The sequence below is a fragment of the Calonectris borealis genome, chromosome W (assembly GCF_964195595.1).
Source record: "Calonectris borealis chromosome W, bCalBor7.hap1.2, whole genome shotgun sequence".
Classification (NCBI taxonomy): Eukaryota; Metazoa; Chordata; class Aves; order Procellariiformes; family Procellariidae; genus Calonectris; species Calonectris borealis.
The window spans coordinates 52691987-52713535 of NC_134351.1; the positions used below are offsets into that span (position 1 = coordinate 52691987).

Sequence of the window (21549 nt, forward strand, 5' to 3'; positions counted from 1 at the left end):
AGGGTACTTAGCAACAACTAAAACATCAGTGTGTTATCAACATTCTTCTCATACTAAATCCAAAACACAGCACTAGGAAGAAATTTAACTTGATCCCAGCCGAAACCAGGACAATATGCTGTTAAGAGTATAAAAGCCTTTTCTTCTCAAATGACAAATTCCTTTATGTTACACTGTCCAGTAGTGCTTGAACTACACTGTTGTGATACATGTTCAGTTACGTGGCACGCAGATGGCAAAAGCTGATACTCCTTCTAATGCCACAGACCGTAGTACGCATGGTAAACTTAACACTGTTAGAGAAAAGGTGGAAGTACAGGCTTCCTCAAAGGAACATTTAAGAGGTTTTTCTACATACTGTTTAACAGCTTTTCACAAGATAGAAAAGTTAGGATTTTTAATTTCACTAATTTATTTATTCTCGCTTTCTCTCCTTATTTTCACTTTTTGCAAGAGCCCTTCTCTTCAGGCAACAACAATAAAATAGACTCAGAAAACATACACACACAGTAATAAATTTTACCCTTAAACTTGATACTTGGTCATAAGAATACTGTCTTTGAATATTTCAAATAGCCTAAATGTTTTGATAGACGGGTGAAACTCTTACAAGACTGCTTCAGGCATCATTTGCGTAAGGGTATGTGGAAGGAGAGTGTCTGCTCCTTTAAGGGTATCTGGTCAAAGGAGCCATAAACAAGAATATACAGAGACAAACCTGACCAACACATGATAAGGGAGGTTCTGATAAGAACAAACCTGGTTAGTCACCCTAATTGGTAAGGATATGTGGGGTGTGAGAATGTTTATTTTTTCAGGTGCATGATAAGGAAAGGGAGGGAGACAAATACAGAGAGTCATAAAATCTGACCAATTAGCATTAACAAAGACAATAACCAGAAACAAACCTGGTCACTCACACTAATTGATGGGCTATCAAGGAACTGCAGCCAAACTGACTTTGCAACTGATAAGGATGCAAACCTGTGGGTTCAGGAGGGGGTCCAGGAGGAGGTCCAGGAGGGGGTCGGTGGGACTATTCCAGCTGATGAGACAATGTCCAGGGGAAGGGGGAGCAGGGAGGAACAAAGAGGGGGGTAGACAGAAAAGGGTATAAAAGGGGCCAGTCGCATGTAAAATGGGGCTGGTCAGTATGCTTGTTTGGCTGAGCCCTGCTCCTGATCACCACAGTCTGTCCTATCTTCTTATTAAATCTTTTCTTAACTCTCTCTCTGTGTAATCTCACTCCCTAATCCCCCTGTGTATGTGTGCTGCAAGGGCTAAGTGCCAGCTACTGGTGAGACTTCTGTGAGTGGATTTAGTGCTAGCTACTAGAGTCCGACCAAGGGTGTGGGCGCTCCCAGCCTGTGGTGTCAGCTACTGGAGCAAGTGAAGGTCCTAGCATCAGTAGTTGGAGGGGCCATAGATCTCTGGATCTAGGGAGGGTCCTACAGACTTTGAGCCCGGAGTGCCAGTGTACTGGGTCTGGTTCAGATGGAGTTAACTTTCTTCATAGCACCCAGTATGGTGCTGTGCTTTGCATTTGTGGCTAAAAAGGCGTTGATAACACACTAATGTTTTGGCTATTGCTGAACGGTGCTTGCACAGCATCAAGGCTGTCTCTCCAACACCCCCCCACCTCCCCCAAAGGCTGGAGTGTGGGCAAGAGGTTGGGAGGGGACACAGCCGGGACAGCTGACCCCAACTGACCAAAGGGATATTCCATACCATATGACGTCGTGCTCAGCAATAAAAGCTCAGGGAAGGGGGAGGGAGGATGGGGGGGACAGTAAATCCTGTTATCCTCTGTAACATCTTCATCATCCCTTTTCCCAACCTGGCTGGAGGCAGGGCTTCCCTATGGGAGGTTTATCGGAGCCAGTTCTTCCAGGAGAAAGGTGTAGGAGGAGTCTTCCGCTGGTGGGGCTGATGGCGTGAGGCCATTCTCAGCCTGCTGTGGCTTGGCGGATGTCCTTTGTTGCTGTTGGAGTTCATGTACCTTGGTGGCCAACTCCCTGGTGCTTCTGCCATGCCACCGGGCCATGTCCTTCCCTTGCTCTTACAGCTCCGTGGGTCACTCTGGGGCATCTGCTCCTTCAGTCCATCAGCAGGTGGCACCGGGCCCCCTTGTTCTCGCATGGCGGCCACCTGCGCCTTCACAGGGGAGGAGGCAGAAACTTCACAGATGGAGTGCATCACCTACTTCCCCCACCAGGGCCAAGGGGTTGGTTCCCAAGATCATCCCAGCCATGGTACTGGCTAACCAAGGGGGGCCCCCCACGAACCAATCACTTCCAAATGGCCTGGGTCACCCCCTCTTGGTCCAGATCAATCAAAGGTGGGCTGTCTGTCATGCCATACACCACTTTGACCGCCGCTCATTCCCTTAACCTCTGAATCCCTTCTCCAGCCATATGCCACCACTCCTGGATGCACATATCCAGAAGGTCCTCTTTCTGTAGATCACATCCTCTCACCCCAGCAAGCAGTCTATGTCACAGATTAGTTTCACCACAAGATCTGATTGCACAATCCACAGCTCCATCATTGGACAGAGACCATGGTGCCTCCCGGTTATCTAGCTCTAAGCCGCTGGCGCCCACATCCCAGAACCTTAATAGCCAGGTTAGCAGGTTTTCTTATACTCCCCGCTTAAAATCAGCCCTTAGGTCTCTGTGGTGGGTTGAACTTGGCTGGCTGCCAGGTGCCCACCAAGCCACTCTGTCACTCCCCCTCCTCAGCAAGAAGGGGGGGGAAAATAAGATGAAAAACTGGTGAGTCAAGATAAAGGCAGTTTAATGAAAGAAAGCAAAGGCCGCGCCCGGAAGCAAAGCAAAGAAGAAAAAAAAAAAAAAGATTTATTCTCTACTTCCCATCAGGAGGCCATGTCCAGCCACTTCCTGGGAAGTAGGGCCTCACTATGCTTCGGAAGAGAAACGCCTTAATAACAAATGCCCCCCCTCCTCCTCCTTTCTCTTAGCTTCTATTGCTGAGCACGAGGTCATATGGTATGGAATATCCCTTTGGTCAGTTTGGGTCAGCTGTCCTGGCTATGTCCCCTCCCAACCTCTTTCTAGCTACAAATACAAAGCACAGCACCATGAGGGCTGCTATGGGGAAAGTTAACTCCATCCCAGCCAGACCCAATGCAGTCTCAGAAATCAGCACTATGTAAAGATAATATGGTTTCAGTTTCTTCCTCTTCTTCCAATGTACCCTCAGAGGTGGATGGGCCACCGTGATCCCTGACACTGTCATTCCCCCCCCCCCATGTTTGCATTAATCATTCTGTTCCCTTCCTTTTCCATTGCCTAGTTTGGTCTAAGGGGGCAACTCCAATGAAGTAAGCCATTATTGCGCTCTAGAGCAGCTGCTCGGCTCTCTGCTTCTCACACCCACAGCTGGCCTTTACAACTCCGTTCTAAAAGAGGCCAGCATGCAAAGGCACACCCCCACATCAGCGTGGTGCATTTTTCATCATTTCCTTGTAGGCATGTGGTGGGTTGACCCCAGCCAGCAGCAAAGCACCCACCAGCTGTTCACTCACTCCCCCTCGCCCCCGAGAGATGGGGAAGAGAATTGGAAGAGCAAAACTGAGAAAAAACTTGTCGGTCAAGATAAAGACAGTTTAATAGATGAAGGAAACAAAGGAAAAAACCACGTGATGCAAAGGCAATCACTCACCACTTCCCATGGGTAGACCGATGCCCCAAGCAACAGCTACCTTGGAAAAACTCCCCCCTCCCCTCCCCACCCCACCCCCTCCTCGTTTTTATTGCTGAGCATGACGTTATATGGCATGGAATTTCCCTTTGGTCAATTTGGGTCAGCTGTCCCAGCTGTGTCTCTTCCCAACCTCTTGTCCACCCCCGGCCTACTCCCTGGGGAGGGTGGCAGCGTGAGAAACAGAGAAGGCCTTGATGCTGTGCAAGCACTGTTAAGCAATAGCTAAAACATTGGTGTATTATCAACACTGTTTTAGTCACAAATGTAAAGCACAGCGCCATAAGGGCTGCTATGAAGAAAATTAACTCCAGCCCAGCCAGACCCAGTACAAGGCATTAAAGCCTTTTCCCAGTTGGGTTGCCAATTCTTTCAGGCTCTTGGTGTGCTTGGGTTTCAGTTCCCAAGCCACTGGAGGATGCATCCAAACCAGGCACTGAGCCAAAGGCACCCATTCCTCATCCCATCCAGGTACTGGAGGTTCAGGAGTCACTTCCCAGGTTCCCTTGCTCTTATGTTAGAACAAGTTTCAAAATGTTTGTGCTGTCCTACCTCAAGTAAGAGTACTAAACGTACTTCCTGCCAGACTCTTGCCCCCGAGCGCCCACCCTCAAGATCTGCAAGATTACACTCGGGCAAACGAATTTGGCAGCTGTAGGTGGTCTCTGCGTTGTGGACGTTTGTTGGGTGCACTACAGCTGTACAATCCTCTTTTCACAGTCCAAAGCTTCCTTCGGATCCCACTTCTGACAGCAGTTTTAGTAACATCATTGTTTAGGTCTGGACAGACTAAATGCATGCATTGATTACTATGCAATAATTGGTTCTGTGTGAAGGAGTTTGGACATTTATTGTCCCTGTGAAAGAATGATTATTAATGCAAAGAACACTACAAAGTTACAGGAAAAGTGGCTATCTACTTCCCCTTTCCTTGCTGACAGGAGCAGCAGTTGTCAGAGGTTGGGAGGAGTAGGGTGCTGAGGGTGTCCGTTCTGGCCATGCACGAGCATGGTCCCAGGCATCCCCAAAGGCAGAGTCATACTGCCCCCCCTTCAGGCTGAGGTGGATGTGTTTTATGAGGTGGAGAGCACCTTCCAGATTATTTCATCTTTAGTTGTTGGACTGCTCTGAACTGTCGCTCGTTGATTGGTGTAGCGAGTCGCCAGGCAAATATTCTTGTATAAGTTTAGTTCTGCTATTTCTGCCAATTATGTGGGTTTTTATAACACCTGCTTCATTGTGCTTCATCTAACAAAAGTTACAACCCTAACAACTACATAGCAACATACCAAAGGTCAAACAGTGGGCCTCCAACATCAGTCTAGTTATTCGAGTGATGTCAGCTCAGTAGGCCAAGACAACCAGAGGAGGGCAGAGAGCACAGGGGGCAGACACAGCACAGGGGTTAGAGAGGGGGGCCAGGGGGGCAGAGAGAAAGAGAGAGAGCTCAAGGGGGCGGGGGGGGGGGGGTGCATGAGAGTGGGGGCAGGGCTGAGGGATTTTACAAGTGTAGCACTTCTCTGTCTCCTTCCTTTCTTGCCTTCAGCAATCTTTACAAGTTTTTTTTTTGAAAACCTAAGTTCTAAACCCCTCAAGTTCATGCCAAGGAAAAGTTATTAACAGCTTTGATTTAGACATTCCAACAGTTATGGCCCTTATGAATGCCTTAATTTATACAATTTGAACATTAAACTCATACAAAGAAGTTGATTCTTAAAGACTTTAATTTTTTTAAAAAGCATTCAAGACTGTTTTCTAACCAATGTGCATCATCAACAGGTTCAGTGAAAACACCAGATTTCTTCCTAGTATGACATCTATAATACCAAAAGCATACTATGAGAATTCACGCAGCATAAATTGGTACAATTGGTACATAGCATCACTCGGTACAATGTTTTACAAGAACAAAATTAAACTTTAACATTAACCGCTATAAAAACAATGTTTCCAACTCGTACAAAGCACAGTAAAAAGCCATCCTGACACATGTTGAAAAACTACACACTAACAGGTCAGTATGACTGGAAGAGAGTATGTTTTATACAAATGAAGCAATTAAGCAGTTGAAAAACTATTTACACTCTTTCCTGCTATTAACTGGACAAACATACAGGAGTCAGATTAAAACATACTACAACTCTGTCTCCTGTTTTCTGAATGGGATTTTGAGATGTGTATTGCTTATTAATACTGGATAAAACCATCAGCAAAGCATTTAAATACTTTTCAAATGAAGATTAAAGGGGCTGTTATTCCACAAAATTTAACATTAAAACAATATGCTTATAAAATTTTTAAAACTTTTGGTCCGTAGATTTCAAATGCAAAACTTAATAACTTTTATTTTGTATTTAAAAACAAAAAAAAAGACTCCAGTGGCATCATTTCTTTTCAAAGAGATTCCTTTGGATTTTCAAGCTCACTCTCTTCACCTGATGTTCTAGAAAAATAATAAAGCAACATTAATAGCCATATAAAGAATTTTAGACATAAGTCTTATTTTAAAATTAATTCACCTGGAATAAGACTAGAATCTCAGTGTGTTGATGCACATTCAGCAGTAGATGAAGTTTGGAAGACTGAAGCAATTAGTGATGCCAGCTTCTCTCCTTGAGAGGACTGTGTCCCCCACACACACCCCCACACACCAATTGAGCTCAAGTCAACGTGCCAAGCTGTGAACTGCAGTTATTCAGGATCTGATTTGTATTCCATTCAGGCGTTCCTGAATAGTAAGCCAAACAGTTTTTTACTGTAGTTCTGACACTGGTACCAGTACCAAACTCAATGCCCTTGGAAGTGTAGAAGATGGAATCCAATATTCTTTTTGTGCTGGAAAAAGAAAAGGAAGTTTGTGTTGACTGCAGGACCATGCCATCAGCAGTGTGCACATTCAAGCTTGTAGCTTCCTTTCACTCCAACCAGCACTAATGTATTGGTTTGCTAGAAAACTTTTCACATCCTTCTTCTGGATTTTAGCAGTGGGGTTTCTTCCGCTGAGTTATAAAACCTGAATGATTGCAGCATATTGCTCCAAGTTGTTTGCAGTGACCACTGCAACAATCATTTAAGGTTTACTTTCCCCCTTATAAACAGAGTGTTTTGTCCCAAATATTTATGAATTTTTATCCAGAAACTATTGGGCTTTTAATGCATCCTTACTCTACTAAACTATTTTTTTCATTTTTTAGCGGTTTAGAAATATATTTTATGCAATATTTTAGGAAGCAAGTAAGAAATAGCTGCTTTATGGGGAGAGGGTCTATGGTTTTAATTTGTGAATTGCTTTCTTTAAATTAGGCTGAAAAACAAGCTGAAGCTGCGGAAACTGCAGTGGTAGCAGCTGCAGTGGCTGTGACTCCAAAAGTAAGCCCTAAAAGAGGAAGACCAGCAGGTAACTTTAAACAAAAAGGAATTTTATTTATTTTTCCCCATACAAAATAACTTAATAGAGATGGTCGGAGGATTTATTGCCCCCAGATCTCCAGAGTATTACAGAATAATTCCTAATATGTAAACTTCCAATTTTTATTTTTATTTTTATTTTTATATATATATATATATATAAAAATATATATACACATCTAAACTATCCTACATGGCAACCTGAGGTATTTAGCGATGTAACACATAAAGGGCCTTAAAACGTTTATGGTTATGCTGGGTCCTCTGAAATAAGGATCATTGTATCCCCTTGCAAGTATCACCTTTAGGAAAGCCTCCATAGGATTCTGCTAACTTACAGACTATGCAATAAGACCTCTGTTTCACTGTGGCTTCACAAAGGTTTATATTAATCAAAGATGTATAAAATTGGTACTTAAGTTGTGTTAGAATATCCACAAAACAAGTTTAAAAAAAAAGGGGGAGGGAGACTGTCTATAGGTAGAGCTCAGAGGACAGTAAAAACAAGTGAAGAGCTGGAGAGATTTTGCTGAAAAGACGTTTAAAGGAAATCTCTGTAGATCGATAGACAACTGAGAAGAAAATATAGCTATTAGAAGCAGCATGTAATTTAAAAGATTTTGCTAATAGTCCTGCAGTACTTGTTTGTGAAAGTAGCAATGATTTAATTGTAATTCTTATGGCAAGTTTGCAAGTATTCTTGAAGGAAACATTTTAAATTTGTTTACTGCTAACATGGGGAAAGTTATTGGAACACTTAAATATGCTATATGAGCATTTAGTCTGGGAAACAGATAATTTAATACTTTATACTCACCTGTATCTGGTAGCATTATGAAAATAACTTTTAGAAACCATAGTTAGCTCCCAAGGCAAACTATTTAAGACTAGATATGAGGAAGTATTACCTTAGTACTTCACCCACTTTCATTATATTTATTAAATGAACATTTTTAATATTTTAATATGTGTGGGATTATATTGATCTTTCAAATGAATTGTGTTTATACAAGCTATTGTCTGTAAGAGCAGGAAAGGACCTTTACAAGAGATGCTTTGGCACCCTATGGGAAATGTGTTACTAGATGATGTACTGTGCAGCATTCTCTCGCATTAATATGATGCATGCATCTCTTGCTTAGCAGTGCTTCACACTATCAGCAGCACTTCAAACACTGGGCTGTTAGTTTTTTTCCTAACAGAATGTTCACTGGGGATAGCAGATAAGCATGTTCCATAAATTTCAATCCGTAATGGCAGCATACTAAGTATTTTAATTTTACAGAATTCGAAGGGTATAAACATCGAGAAGGTGGATAAACTATTTAGCTCGCTTTAACACTGAAACATGGTGAAAATGAGAAAATGCAGAACTGTGCTGTATACCTCAGTGTGGTGGTAGAATTTCTTGACACTGATTTACTCTCAGGGAAAGGGATGGAAGCTCCATGAAGCTCTTAAAACTACTACCAATAAATAGGCTGAGTTTAGATTTACACACTAAATTACTTAAGTTTTTTCCCCCCACTTATTATTGTCTTATTATTCCACTTATTATTCTCTTGTTTCAGGCTTATTTTTTTTTATTAGCTGCATAACATGAGGCAGGGCCATTCTGAGTGCACTGGGTGGAAAAGGCACAGGAATAGATGGTTTAAACCTCTTAGACTGCTATCTTAAAGTACCAAAGTGTTGGTTGAGATTTTAATTTTTCAAAGGGATCTCGATTAAACTTTGATACACAGTTCCAACATTTGAATTTTTTTAAATAGAGTATTTACCCTACTAAGTTTGACTCAAGTGTTGCTTCTATGTGTTGACATGAGAAACAATCCTTTTAGATAAGGAATGGGTGGTGGCTGTAGACTAACCTGTTCTTTTTGTATAATTAGCTACTGAAGTAAAGGTTCCAAAACCGAGAGGGAGACCCAAATTGGTGAAACCACCTTGTCCTTCAGAGACCGACATGTGAGTTGGCTTTTTATATAAAATGCCTGTCTTTATTGTAAACCAAGTGGTTGCATTTGATGAGCTGTCATGACTTACTGAGTTCCTGCCCAGCATTTTCCTTGTAGTACTCAGTATAAGTTGGATGTTGCAGTCAGGATGGGTGGACAACCAGATGGGTAAAAAAGTGGTTGGATGATTGGGCTCAGAGGATAGGGGTTAATAGGTTGTTTTCTACCTGGAGGCTGGTAACAAGTGGAATACTGCAGGGGTCTATCCTGGGACCTGTCCTGCTTAACATCTTTATCAATGACCTGGAGGAGGCGACAGAGTGCACTCTCTTCAAGTTTGCAGATGACAGCAAATTGGCAGGGGGAGCAGTCAATACACTTGAGGGCAGAGCTACCATCCAGAGGGAACTAGACAGGTTGGAGGAACAGGCTGACAGGAACCTCATGAAATTCAACCAGCACAAATGCAAAGTCCTGCCCCTGGGAAAGAAGAACCCCTGGCAATGGTACAGGCTGGGGACTGACTGCAGAGCAGCTCTGCTGAAAAGGACCTGGGGATCCTGGTAGACAGAAAGCTGACCATAAGCCAACAGTGTGCCCTGGCAGCAAAGGAGGCCAACAGTATCCTGGGCTGTATGAACAGGAGCGTAGGCAGTTGTATTGGGTCTGGCTGGGATGGAATTAACTTTCCCCATAGAAGCCCTCATAGTGCTGTGCTTTGTATTTGTAACTAGAACAGTGTTGATAGCACACCAATGTTTTGGCTGTTGCTGAGCAGTGCTCGCACAGCATCAAGGCTGTCTCGCCACCCCCCCCACCTCCCCAAAGGCTGGAGGGTGGGCAAGAGGTTGGGAGGGGACATAGTTGGGACAGCTGACCCCAACTGACCAAAGGGATATTCCATACCATATGACGTCGTGCTCAGCAATAAAAGCTCAGGGAAAGGGGGAGGATGGGGGGGCATTCGTTATTAAGGCGTTTGTCTTCCAAAGCAATCGCTACACGTACCGAGGCCCTACTTCCCAGAAAGTGGCTGGACATGGCCTCCTGATGGGAAGTAGAGAATAAATTTTTTTTTTTTTTTTTTTTTTTGCTTTGTTTCTGGGCGCGGCGTTTGCTTTCTTTCATTAAACCACCTTTATCTCGACCCATGAGTTTTTCATCTTATTTTCTCCCCCTGTCCTGCTGAGGAGGGGGAGTGACAGAGCGGCTTGGTGGGCATCTGGCAGCCAGCCAAGGTCAACCCACCACAGCAGTAGATTGAGAGAAGTGATTATCCCCCTCTATTCAGCACTTGTTAGACCACATCTAGAATCCTGGGTCCCCCAATACAAGAAAGATGATGACTAACTGGCGCGAGTTCAGCAGAGGGCCACCAAGCTGGTCAGAGGGCTGGAACACATGTCCCATGAGGGGGGGCTGAGGGAGCTGGGCTTGTTCAGCCTGGAGAAGAGAAGGCTTTGGGGGAGATCTAATAACAGCCTTCCAATACCTACAAGGAGTTCATCAAGAAGAAGGAGCCAGGCTCATCACAACGGTGCACGGTGGAAGGATGAGAGGCAATGGGCATAAATTGAAACAAGAGAGGATCAGACCGGATGTAGGGAAATACTTTTTCACCCTGAGGACAGTCAAGCAGTGGGGCAGGTTGCCCAGAGAGGTTGTCCAGTCTCCATCCTTGGAGGTTTTCAAGACCAGACTGGAGAAAGCCCTGAGTAACCTGGTCTGAACCACCCCCAGCAAGGGGTTGGACAAGAGACTTCCAGAGGCCCCTTCCAACCTGAATTATCTGATGATCCTATGAAATGAAAGATCTAAGAGTGAGCCAACTTTGTGCAGGTGGAGGATTTGATAGTAAAAACTAAAAAGTACATCTTCCTGAATTGAGAGTTAGGTTCTCTTTTAAACTGGGTATAGATAATGAATATGAAGCTTAAATAATTTACTGTGTTTTAGTGTTCATGAAGAGGAGAAGACAAAGAAAAAAGGACTGGAAGAAAAGCCCCCAAAACAAGGGAAAAAAGATGAGGAGAGTCAGAAGGAAGAAGACAAATCGAGGAAGGAATTTGATAGAAGAGAAGCAAAGAGGGAGACCGAACCAAAAAGGAGAAATACTTCCCAAGTGGGTTCTGCATCAGCGTCTGATTCTGAAGAGGATGAAGGAGAACATGAAGGTGATAAGGTATATTGCTCTTTATTGACTTACTTATTGTAAAGAACAGTAGTTCACTGAAAATATTTCTTAAAGCTAATACTAGGTCTTCAATTTTGTCTATTAAGTGTTGGAGCCTTGTGTCTGGCTAATATAGATGCATGTCTTGGAAATGAGAAGTTGCAGAATTCCTTTCTGTCAAATAATCTTTTCAATAACTTTTAGGAATTTACAAAGAAAAAAACTTTCTAATACTTTATTTTTTTAAAAGATGGATTTAAATGTAAGTGATTTATTGTAGCAAAAGTTTGTTGGGTTTTTTTTTGTTGGGTTTTTTTGTTTGTTTGTTTGGTTTGGTTTTTTAATATGCTTACTTGAATGCATTTTTTTTTTTGTCCTGAGTGTTGAGAATCTGCAGGGTCTGTGAAATATATTTTTGAGAGATAGGAAGCTGTCTCTAGCTGATCATTTGGGAATGGCTTTGGGTTTTTTGGTGTTTGGGATATTCTTTTCCATATCTGAGAGAAAGCACTAATAAAACTCAGCTTCTTATCTGCATATAAAAGATTTGGATTTAGTTACAGAGGAATGCTAACTCTCATCAGGGTGTTTCATGGACTAGAGCAATAATGTGTAGACATCTAGAGCAGGTAGGTTTAACTATTAATGTTTTTGACGTTCGGTAATCTAAAGACTCCTTCCCTCTTCTCACCCTAAAATCCTAAATAAAAACAGAAGAAAAAAGGAGGGAGAAACTTTCAAGGAGCTCATAGAAGAAACATGTTACAAGGCCAACATGAGAGAGAACTGACAGAAAGAAAGTGTAAGCAAGAGGAGCAAATGGAATCCGAGCCGTGAGTATGCTTTAATACATAGTGTCTGTACATTGTGGTAGTACTTTGAAACTAAGAGGCGGCACAAAACCTGACAAAATTCCCAATTGGTTTGCACTGTGTTCTGTGTCCTCCCTCTGCCTTTTTTTTTTCCCCAAGCATTATTTAACTTTTAAAGTGGAGAATAAAAAAGCTCTTGTAAATCAATACGTTGTATTGTGAGAGGATGGGAAAAACTGAATCCAGAAATTAAGTGATGTCAGTCTTTCAGTGACTTAGATTTCCTAACACTAGGACAGAGTTGGTGGGTTCTGTATCCTGAGAATACCTGAAGAGAGAGCTAACTCTCTTGTTCCAGCAGGGCCATGTATTACATTTTAAGTAAGTCTTGAATACATGAGATGATTGAGATTTATATCAAAATTCTATAGCCATGAATTAAGTTGCTCAGGTTGTGGAATACATAGGGTTCCCTGGAAAACACTTCCTTCTCTGTCTGGCAGCTGGAGGCTATACTATCAGACAGAACAAGGAAAAAGTTATGATTTATGCTACTCTGGCAAACTCTGCAAAGCCAGTTGAGTAATATCAAGCAGTTTGCAGTCAGAAGATAAATTATCACAAATGAACCAAGCATTAGCATGGAGAGAAGATCCTGCCAAAAACTTAGGGGGTTGGGACAGCAGGAAGAAATCGATCTGACCCATTCTCAAGACCTATTCCACAAGTGGGTGAAGAAGCCACCACCATGAGATCGAGATGTTCCCATCCACACAGTTCTTGGGAAGGAGGAAGAAGGGGGAGAACAAGGTAAAAATTCTGGGAATTAGGAGAAGGAAACGGTCCCCTTCATCTATAACAATAAAATTATAACCTTTCTCTATCCTTTAACAAGAAGCTAGATTTATTTATTCCCCCCCTCCCCCCAAGTGATTTTGTCTCTTCCTTGTCAGTTATTCTTTCTCTAGAAACCTAAACACGCTTCTTCCTTGGGGGCAAACCTAAACTTTTCCAATGTCCCAAAGACACTAAATTGTTTTTAGCATTTCTGCAATTCTTAATATATTATTATGTAAATCTGACATGCTTTTTGATTTCTGCAATAAATTGTCATGTGTTGTATTGGTTATCATAGAATGGTTTGGGTTGGAAGGGACCTTAAAGATCATCTAGTTCCAACCCCCCTGCCATGGGCAGGGGCACCTTCCACTAGATCAGGTTGCTCAAAGCCCCATCCAAGCTGGCCTTGAACACTTCCAGGGAGGGGGCATCCACAACTTCTCTGGGCAACCTGTTCCAGTGTCTCACCACCCTCACAGTAAAGAATTTCTTCTTAATATCTAATCTAAATCTACCCTCTTTCAGTTTAAAACCGTTACCCCTCGTCCTATCACTACACTCCCTGATAGAGTCCCTCCCCATCTTTCCTGTAGGCCCCCTTTAAGTACTGGAAGGCTGCTATAAGGTCTCCCCGGAGCCTTCTCTTCTCTAGGCTAAACAACCCCAACTCTCTCAGCCTGTCCTCATAGGGGAGGTGCTCCAGCCCCCTGATCATCTTCGTGGCCCTCCTCTGGACCCGCTCGAGCAGGTCCATGTCTTTCTTATGCTGGGGGCCCCAGAGCTGAACGCAGTACTCCGGGTGGGGTCTCACGAGAGCCGAGTCTTCTTTACTTTTAAAAAGATTTCATATTTTATGCATCTAGGGAACTATACAGAGCTCCACTTCAGTAAAAGTAAGGAGCAGCAGCTTATCTTAGTGACTGTGCATAGTTTAGATTATACCTGATGCCTAATTATTAAGCACAAAACCTAATATTGATAAAATGCGAAAAGGTTTATTTTTCTTTTTGCTTTCTTGCAACTTCCTCTGTCAGCATAATGGATAGAAATTGAATTTTTGTTTCATTTTTTAAATCATTATTTTCCATTTTTCTGGTCTAGGTAGCTACCCGATTAATATTTGTTAGGCAAACTCAATTCGGTGCTTTGTACACAAGACACAACCTTGCTTAAAGAATGTGAGTCTGTGCAGGTTGTCCTGGTTCCTGCTGGGACAGAGTTAACTTTCTTTCTGGTGGCTGGGGGCGGTGCTGTGTTTTGGGTTTGGTATGAGAGGAGCGTTGATGGCCCACTGATGTTCTGGTTGTTGCTGGGTGGTGCTTGCACCGGGGACTTTTTCTTCAGCCTCCCATGCTCTGCCAAGTGCAGGGGAAGCTGTGGAAGGGGGAGCATAGCTGGGGTGGTTGACCCAGCTGGCCAATGGGGTATTCTATACCATGTGAAGTCATGCTCAGTATAAAAACCGGGGGGGGGGGGGGGGGAGGGCTCGCCCCCCGTTCGTGACACGCGGTCAGTGAACAGTTGCATTGTGCATTGCCTGCTTTGTATATTCTGTTATTGTTGTTGTTATCATTGTTATTATTACTGTTCTACTTTGTGTTATTTCCATTATTAAACTGTTTTTATCTCAGCCCAGGAGTTTTCCTACTTGTGCCCTCCCAATTCTCTCCCCCATCCTACCGGAGGGAGGGGGGTGAGCGAGCAGCTGCGTGGTGTTTAGTTGCTGGCTGGGGCTAAACCACGACACAGGTACAACTGTGTTGCTCCTCAGTCTACTGCCAAATTTGTGCCAACATCCTCAGCTATTCATCCTCTCAGTTGGTAAAAAGAAACAAAGAATCTATTGAACCATGTTGCAGAAAAGACCTTGACTTTTGCTGATTTAACATGCATTACCAACTACAGCTTTTCTTAGTACCAATGAATAATTCAACACGTCCCAAACTTTAAAAAGATAACTTAAGGAAACAGCATATATGCCTATCAACACAATTGAAAGTAGTTCTTAAGCACAATCACTTGGAATACATTATTTTCTAGAATGCACAGAATCATAGAATAATTCAGGTTGAAAGGGACCTCAGGAGGTCATCTAACTTCAACCTCTGGCTCAAAGCAAGATTAGCTATGGGATCAGATTGTTCAAGTACATATTCAAAAAGATATGAAAGCATCTTATCTCTAGTTAACAAATGGAGTAAAGTTACAGCAATATTTAAAATACAGAACACGAAGAGACATTTACAAACCATTTGCTCAGACGCAATACTCAGTGCTTACGAGTGTTTTGTAAATTCATGTTTTGCTCATGTTTACTCTGCTTAATGGTCTCTTCTTTAAACAATTTAACACTGCATATGAAATTGTAAGCAAGTTTCACATGACGGAAATATAGTTTGCAGATTGTTTGAGTTTTAACATGTGCAGCATATGCATTTCTCAGCATGAAAGGTGTACCGGTTTAGTCAGAGTGGTAAGCTTACAAGTGGACTTTTACTGCAAAAACTGTAAACTAACATTGGTTTAAGCAAGATAGGTTTGTGTTATGCACACGTTGTTTGATAATGGCTAATCCAAATAAATTGCTCTTAAGTAACCATACAAGGGTTTATGTAAACAGGTTTGATGTCTTCATTTAGATGAGTCAAACAACGCTAACTGGAGCTTAGAGTTCAAGCCAATGCAAATACACACACACACACACACACTCTCTCACTCTCTCTTGAATAGAGGGAAATGTATATTGGCAGAACGTAACACTACCACTGGCTCAATTCTTGGAGGATATACTTGCAAGTTTTAAAGGACAAAAGCACAATATTGTGCTGGAATATTTTTTAAAAAATATATGAATTAATTTGCCTATAGTTGCTTGTTTGAGACAACCTGGTCAAGACATCTTGTGCAAGTATGTGAAGTGTTCGTCTTCAGTTTCTTTTGACCAGTAATGACCACTGGCGTGTCATGTCTGCACCCAAATAGCCTTATGCTTTTAACAGGAAATAAAAAGGGCAATCTGACTCAGTTTGTCTCTTGCCACTACAAAAATCCAAGTGTTGTCAGGTTCTGTAGAAACAAGGAAGTGGAACAGGTCATGAAAAATGTACCTTGGAGAGACAGTTATTAAAAGTGGCCATTTGTTTTCAAGTGATTGGCCACATACATTCCACTGTCCAACTGCTTCATTTACAATTTCAATTAACTCAGATGCCACACTGCATTAATATCATATTGCATTTTGAACAACTCATTGATTTAAGCACAGTGCTGTGTTGCATAACTTGGGTTCGGAACCTGCACTGATCTCTTATTCAGAAAAGATACTCCTTTAGTATGCCACTCATCCAGGCAAAACAAACATTTGTAATTATCATTATTTAGCTGAAAACTCCCAAATGACATTTTTCAAAGCTGTCCAATCAGAAACCAATAATTCCAAGACTACCTCTGGAGCAAAATCTAATTCCTGTTCATCTAAAAGAAGAGATAAAACATAAGTTTACCCTACTGCAATTAATAGTCAACATGTCCCACAGATTTATATACAAAGTTTTAGCTTCCAGGCAGCCAAAAGGAATGCTGGACACCACAAGTCTCTCAGACTCTTTCATGCTTCTAAAACCAAGGAGAACACTGCTGACAGTATAGCTTCCCCCAACAAATACTGATGGGCAAAAACAATCTGTGAGCACTGACTACAGGAGTACTTGAAGAAATGTATATGTACAAATTCAAGCATTCTTATGGATTTTTGACCAGAACAGTTTAATTTGCCAACTTTATACACCTGTCACACTTAGCCAAAAAGTTCTGAAATTTCATAGGCAGAAGTTCTAATGCTAGTTAACTATATTTATGGCAATTCTCTTACATTGTATTTACTTGCCTACTGACTAGAATAAGAGAATTTGTAAAAATTTGATGTCTCATGTGTTTTTGTGGAATATGGTCCAAGCTTCCTTTGCTTCCAGCTTAATACCACTCTAAAACACAGAAGAAAGTGTATACAGAACTCTGTCCCACCTCAAGCTATCTAGCCTACTAGCAGAACATCCTATAGAAGTTCCTTCTACCTACACTATAGAAATGAGTGAAGCATTTCTTCTAAAAATGTTTATTCAAAACTAGAGTTGAATTAACATACTATTATATTTCTATAAAGTTGAGGAGAAAACCCTGTAAAGAAAACATTAATTAAACATGATTAAGTAGCTTCAAATTAGAAATTATTAGTTCAGTGAACTTACTAACATTAACTCACTTTTTCTTAGTGCCAACTTCATGCTTCTCTTTCTTTTCCTCAGTGTTCTCTCCATTCTTTTGTGATTGTTTGATGTCCTGAGTTTCAGACCCTCCATTTAATGTCTTCACACCTTTAAAATGAAGGGGAAAGAATCAACACTGCAGGAAGCAAGAAAAGCAAAATTCTTTCGTAAGAAGCATCAACTCCAACACTACAAATGTTTTCCCTATAATCTTGAAATCTACCAGCTGAAGCTATATATAAAAGCAAGAATAGATATTATGGTGACTTTTAAGAATTCAGTATACCTCAGTCCCATAAATTGTGTTATCTAAATAAAATGAGCAAGCATATAAAACATTGCTGAAGGCTACAGTTTCAAGGTAATTCACAACACATTTCAAGACAAACTCAAGAACATCAGAAAATTAACTTGAGAAGTATTAAGTGTATGACAGTTAACCTGAAGTGATCAACATATATTTCAAGAGTGGCTAGGCAGGAGGGAGTCCTGGGCCAGAGCTGTGGGAGGAAGCAGCCACTCTTGAATATCCCTTAACAACTTGAACTTGGCTCACAAAGTAGTGGAGATGAGATATAAACAAGAAACTAAAAATGAACTGTGAGGCTAACTGAAAGAACTATTTTATTTAAAACACCACATAAAGTATTAACTATGGAAGCTCATTCAGCTATTACACTCCTAAAAGTATGCCAACTGACTTGACTTCAATACTAATCCTCTTCATTCCCTACTCCCATGATGCAACTTGGAAGATAACTGCAGTGTAATTAGTTATTAAATAAATCCTACTGTACTATAAAGTTCATTAAAAAATATAGCACAAATATAGCCGGTAACATTTCAGCCTCTGTGCTACTATAGTGAAGTCACCTGGGGAGAGTGGGATGAAGTACACCAACACCTACCTGTTAAATCTTTTTCCTTTTCTATTTTTTTGGTTGGACCTTTCTTCCAATGTTCTTTGGGTTTTTTGGTTTCCTCATGCTGCTTCTGCTCAGCAAGTGATTTATTTAGTACCTGTGAGAGAACAGAATCTCCTTCTCCAACTAGAAACATGGTCTTGAACTTGTTATAGAGCATTGTAGATTTTTCCATTATAACTTGGCTAACTTTGAACTTCCGTATCTGAAAATGAAAAGGTAAAACAGTCAACTCCACTTATGTATATACGTATCTACTTAATCTCAGTAAGTACTATATGAAATTCTTAACTCGTTGTATGCTATGTTTAGACTTGAAGTGAAACATACTCCAAAGTAGTAAATAAACTTGATGTCAATTAAAATAAAAAAAGTTTCCCTTTTGAAGTTACTTTAAATGAAGTTGCAAAACTCACCTTCTTTAGAGTCAAAATCATCTCTGTGTGTTTTTGAGCTTGTTGCATTGTGACCTGAAGGGAAGCAAGCTCATCAAGAGCCTCAATGCACCTGTTCACATCCTGTATAGAAACAAAAGTTTGATTTGAAGACTTTGTTTAAATGCTAACAATCTTTGGTAGCCACATTAAGAGGGAAAAAATATAAAATTGAAGGCAATGTTGAGTTTTAGTTCCTGTTCTTGGGGGAAAGTAGCAAAAAAGCAAGTCAGACACTGCTTAGATCTCTCTCTAAAGAGGTGAGATCTTCACTCATCAAATTATATACAAAGATGCTCAAGTTGTAGAAACCACCTGGGTACCTGGCAGAGAAAAAGAAGGATTCGGGACTACTCTCAGCAGAATATGGTAGTTGCCACACTTACTCAGTGATAAATACAATAATGAAAGCATCTTTACTCTAGCTCTACAACCAATCTTATAAAATCTTCTAATCCAGGCAAGAATAAGATTATATCTCTGTGATCTTTTATTTCAAGTATTTTTACATTTGAAGTGAATTTACTATCTGGAGTTCAGCTGATAAAAACAATATTTAAACTGAACCATTTTTTTGAGGTGAAAATTTTTAAGTTTAATATGAATTACTTTGAATTCAGAAAATTTTTATAGACTTAAGAGTTGGCTGTACTAGAAACAAATGTTTTATTCTTTAGCATGACAGCACAAACTCATAGACTGAGTTGAAACTGCTCACTGCTTCTCATGCTGCTAAATGCAGAAGCCACTGTAGTGTTTGTTGTGAAAGACTTCTTCACTTAAACTAGTTTCTCATTACACAAATAGCCTTCATGAAGTAAAAGTGCTAAGTCAGAGGCCAAATCCCTTTCAACACTTTTCACATGATGGCACTCTGAGAAAACCAGGTAAGTAATCAAGAAAGTAGTTCCTCAAACCAGGTCTTGCAAATTAAAGAATTCCTTTACTTCTCAAGATATATTGTTTAATAAATCATACTTCAAACCAGGCATTCAAAAAATATTTCCTACCTGAATTGTACACATACATCAATGAACAAAATATACTTACTAGATTATCAATTTTGAGCGAGTTTTTAATTTCTGCGTGTATCCTTTGAAGCCTAGAATCCATTGATGTTTCTAAAGATCAGAAACAGCAGGCATGAATATTTAATAATCTCATGAGATGTTTTTGAAGAAACATTCCTACAAACCTGAACTTGAGATACAGAAGGCAAAAAACTATGAGTAGGCAACTCATATTAAGTTTTCCTAAGGTGCATTAAGGTAGCAAATAATATAACTTTTTTTTTTTTTAACTGGACACACAACAGCAACATGGAGTTACAACTGAACATTTTTCTGCTGTAATATCCAACTGTCACCTTCTAGAAGTTAACCCAGGTTAAAAGAAAGTTTCAATAAATAGTAAGAGCTGGGAAACTCTAGAAGCTTTATGATGAGAGGATACCTGAATATTGATGCTTTGGATTTCAGAGACTTGGACACAGTCATAGTCCAAATCTATCCAAATAAAGTAGTTCACAATGCACGTGCCCTAACAAGCAGTAAAGACAAACGAATAAGTTGATCTCTAACTCATAGGTGCTAAAGGTCTGTATTGGGTTTATGTGGCAAGGTCTTGGGGGGGGGCTGCAGGGGTAACCTCTGTAAGAAGAGATCAGGGGCTGCACCTGTGCCAGACAGAGCCGATTCCAGCCGGCTCTGCAATGGACCCACTGCTGGCCAAAGATGAGCCAATCAGCAAAGCTGGTGGTGCCTCTGTGAAAATGTAATTAAGAAAGGGTAAAAACCACTGTGCAGCAGAGTGTGAGAGAGAGGAGTGAGAGGAAAAAAACAAAGAAAAAAAAAAACACAGTGTGAGAAACAATCCTGTAAACACCAAGGTCAGTGAAGAAGGAGGGTGTGGCAGGTTGATCTTGGCTAGCTGCCAGGTGCCAACCAAGCTGCTCTGCCACTCCCCCTCCTCAACAGGACAGGGGAGGAAAATACGACAAAAGGCTCGTGGGTTGAGATAAGGACAGGGAGATCACTCACCAATTACCTTCATGGGCAAAACAGATTCGGCTTGGGGAAATTAACTTAATTTATTGCCAATCAAATCAGAATAGGATAATGAGAAATAAGAACAAATCTAAAAAAACCTTCCCCCCACCCCTCCCCTCTTCCCAGGCTCAACTTCACTCCTGACTTCTCTACCTCCTCCCCCAAGCAGCACAGGGAGACAAGGAATGGGGGTTGCAGTCAGTTCATAATGCTTTGTCCCTGCTGCTACCTTCCTCCACACGCTGTTCCTCTGCTCCAGCGTGGGGTCCCACCCACAGGAGACAGTCCTTCACGACCTTCTCCAACGTGGGTCCTTCCCACAGGCTGCAGTCCTTCAGGAACAGACTGCTCCAGCGTGGGTCCCCCGTGGGACCAAATGTCCTTCCAGAAAACCTGCTCCAGCATGGGTCCTTCCCATGGGCTGCAGTTCCTGCCAGGAGCCTGCTCCAGCATGGGCTCTCCACGGGGTCACAGCTTCCTTCAGGGCACATCCACCTGCTCCGGCGGCATGAGGTCCTCCATGGGCTGCAGGGGGACAGCCTGCCTCACCATGGTCTTCACAACGGGATGCAGGGGAATCTCTGCTGCAGCGCCTGGAGCACCTCCTCCCCCTCCTTCTTCACTGACCTTGGTGTCTGCAGGGTTGTTTCTCTCACGTTTTTCTCATTCCTCTCTCTTGCAGCTGCTGTGCAGTGTTTTTTACCCTTTCTTAAATATGTTTTTACAGAGGTGATATCAACGTTGCTGATTGGCTCAGATTTGACCAGCGGTGGGCTCGTCTTGGAGCCAGCTGGAACTGGCTCTGTCTGACATGGGGGCGGCTCCTGATCTCTTCTCACAGAATCCACCCCTGCAGCCCCCGTCCGCTACCAAAACCTTGCCACATAAACCCAGTACAGAGGAGGAGGAGGTGCTTCAGGTGCCAGAGCAGAGATTCCCCTGCAGCCCGTGGAGAGGACCACGCC

At 41.8% G+C, this 21549-nt stretch overlaps 2 protein-coding genes across 2 annotated transcripts in view; one reads left to right on the forward strand and one right to left on the reverse strand.

Annotated features, from left to right (window-relative positions):
- Window positions 1–12099, forward strand: part of LOC142074990 (lens epithelium-derived growth factor-like) — a 66149-nt gene extending 54050 nt beyond the window's left edge. The window contains exons 5-8 of the mRNA XM_075135986.1: window positions 7027–7120; window positions 9024–9099; window positions 11046–11271; window positions 11977–12099. Of these exons, the coding sequence (XP_074992087.1) occupies window positions 7027–7120; window positions 9024–9099; window positions 11046–11271; window positions 11977–12099 (519 nt within the window). The remainder of the gene's footprint in view (window positions 1–7026; window positions 7121–9023; window positions 9100–11045; window positions 11272–11976) is intronic.
- Window positions 12100–17171: 5072 nt separating this feature from the next.
- The window catches only part of LOC142074884 (lens epithelium-derived growth factor-like), a 93628-nt gene continuing 89250 nt past the window's right edge, over window positions 17172–21549 (reverse strand). The window contains exons 13-16 of the mRNA XM_075135818.1: window positions 19587–19657; window positions 18519–18620; window positions 18088–18307; window positions 17172–17287 (exon numbers count right to left, since the gene is read on the reverse strand). Coding sequence (XP_074991919.1) covers window positions 17172–17287; window positions 18088–18307; window positions 18519–18620; window positions 19587–19657 — 509 coding nt within the window. The remainder of the gene's footprint in view (window positions 17288–18087; window positions 18308–18518; window positions 18621–19586; window positions 19658–21549) is intronic.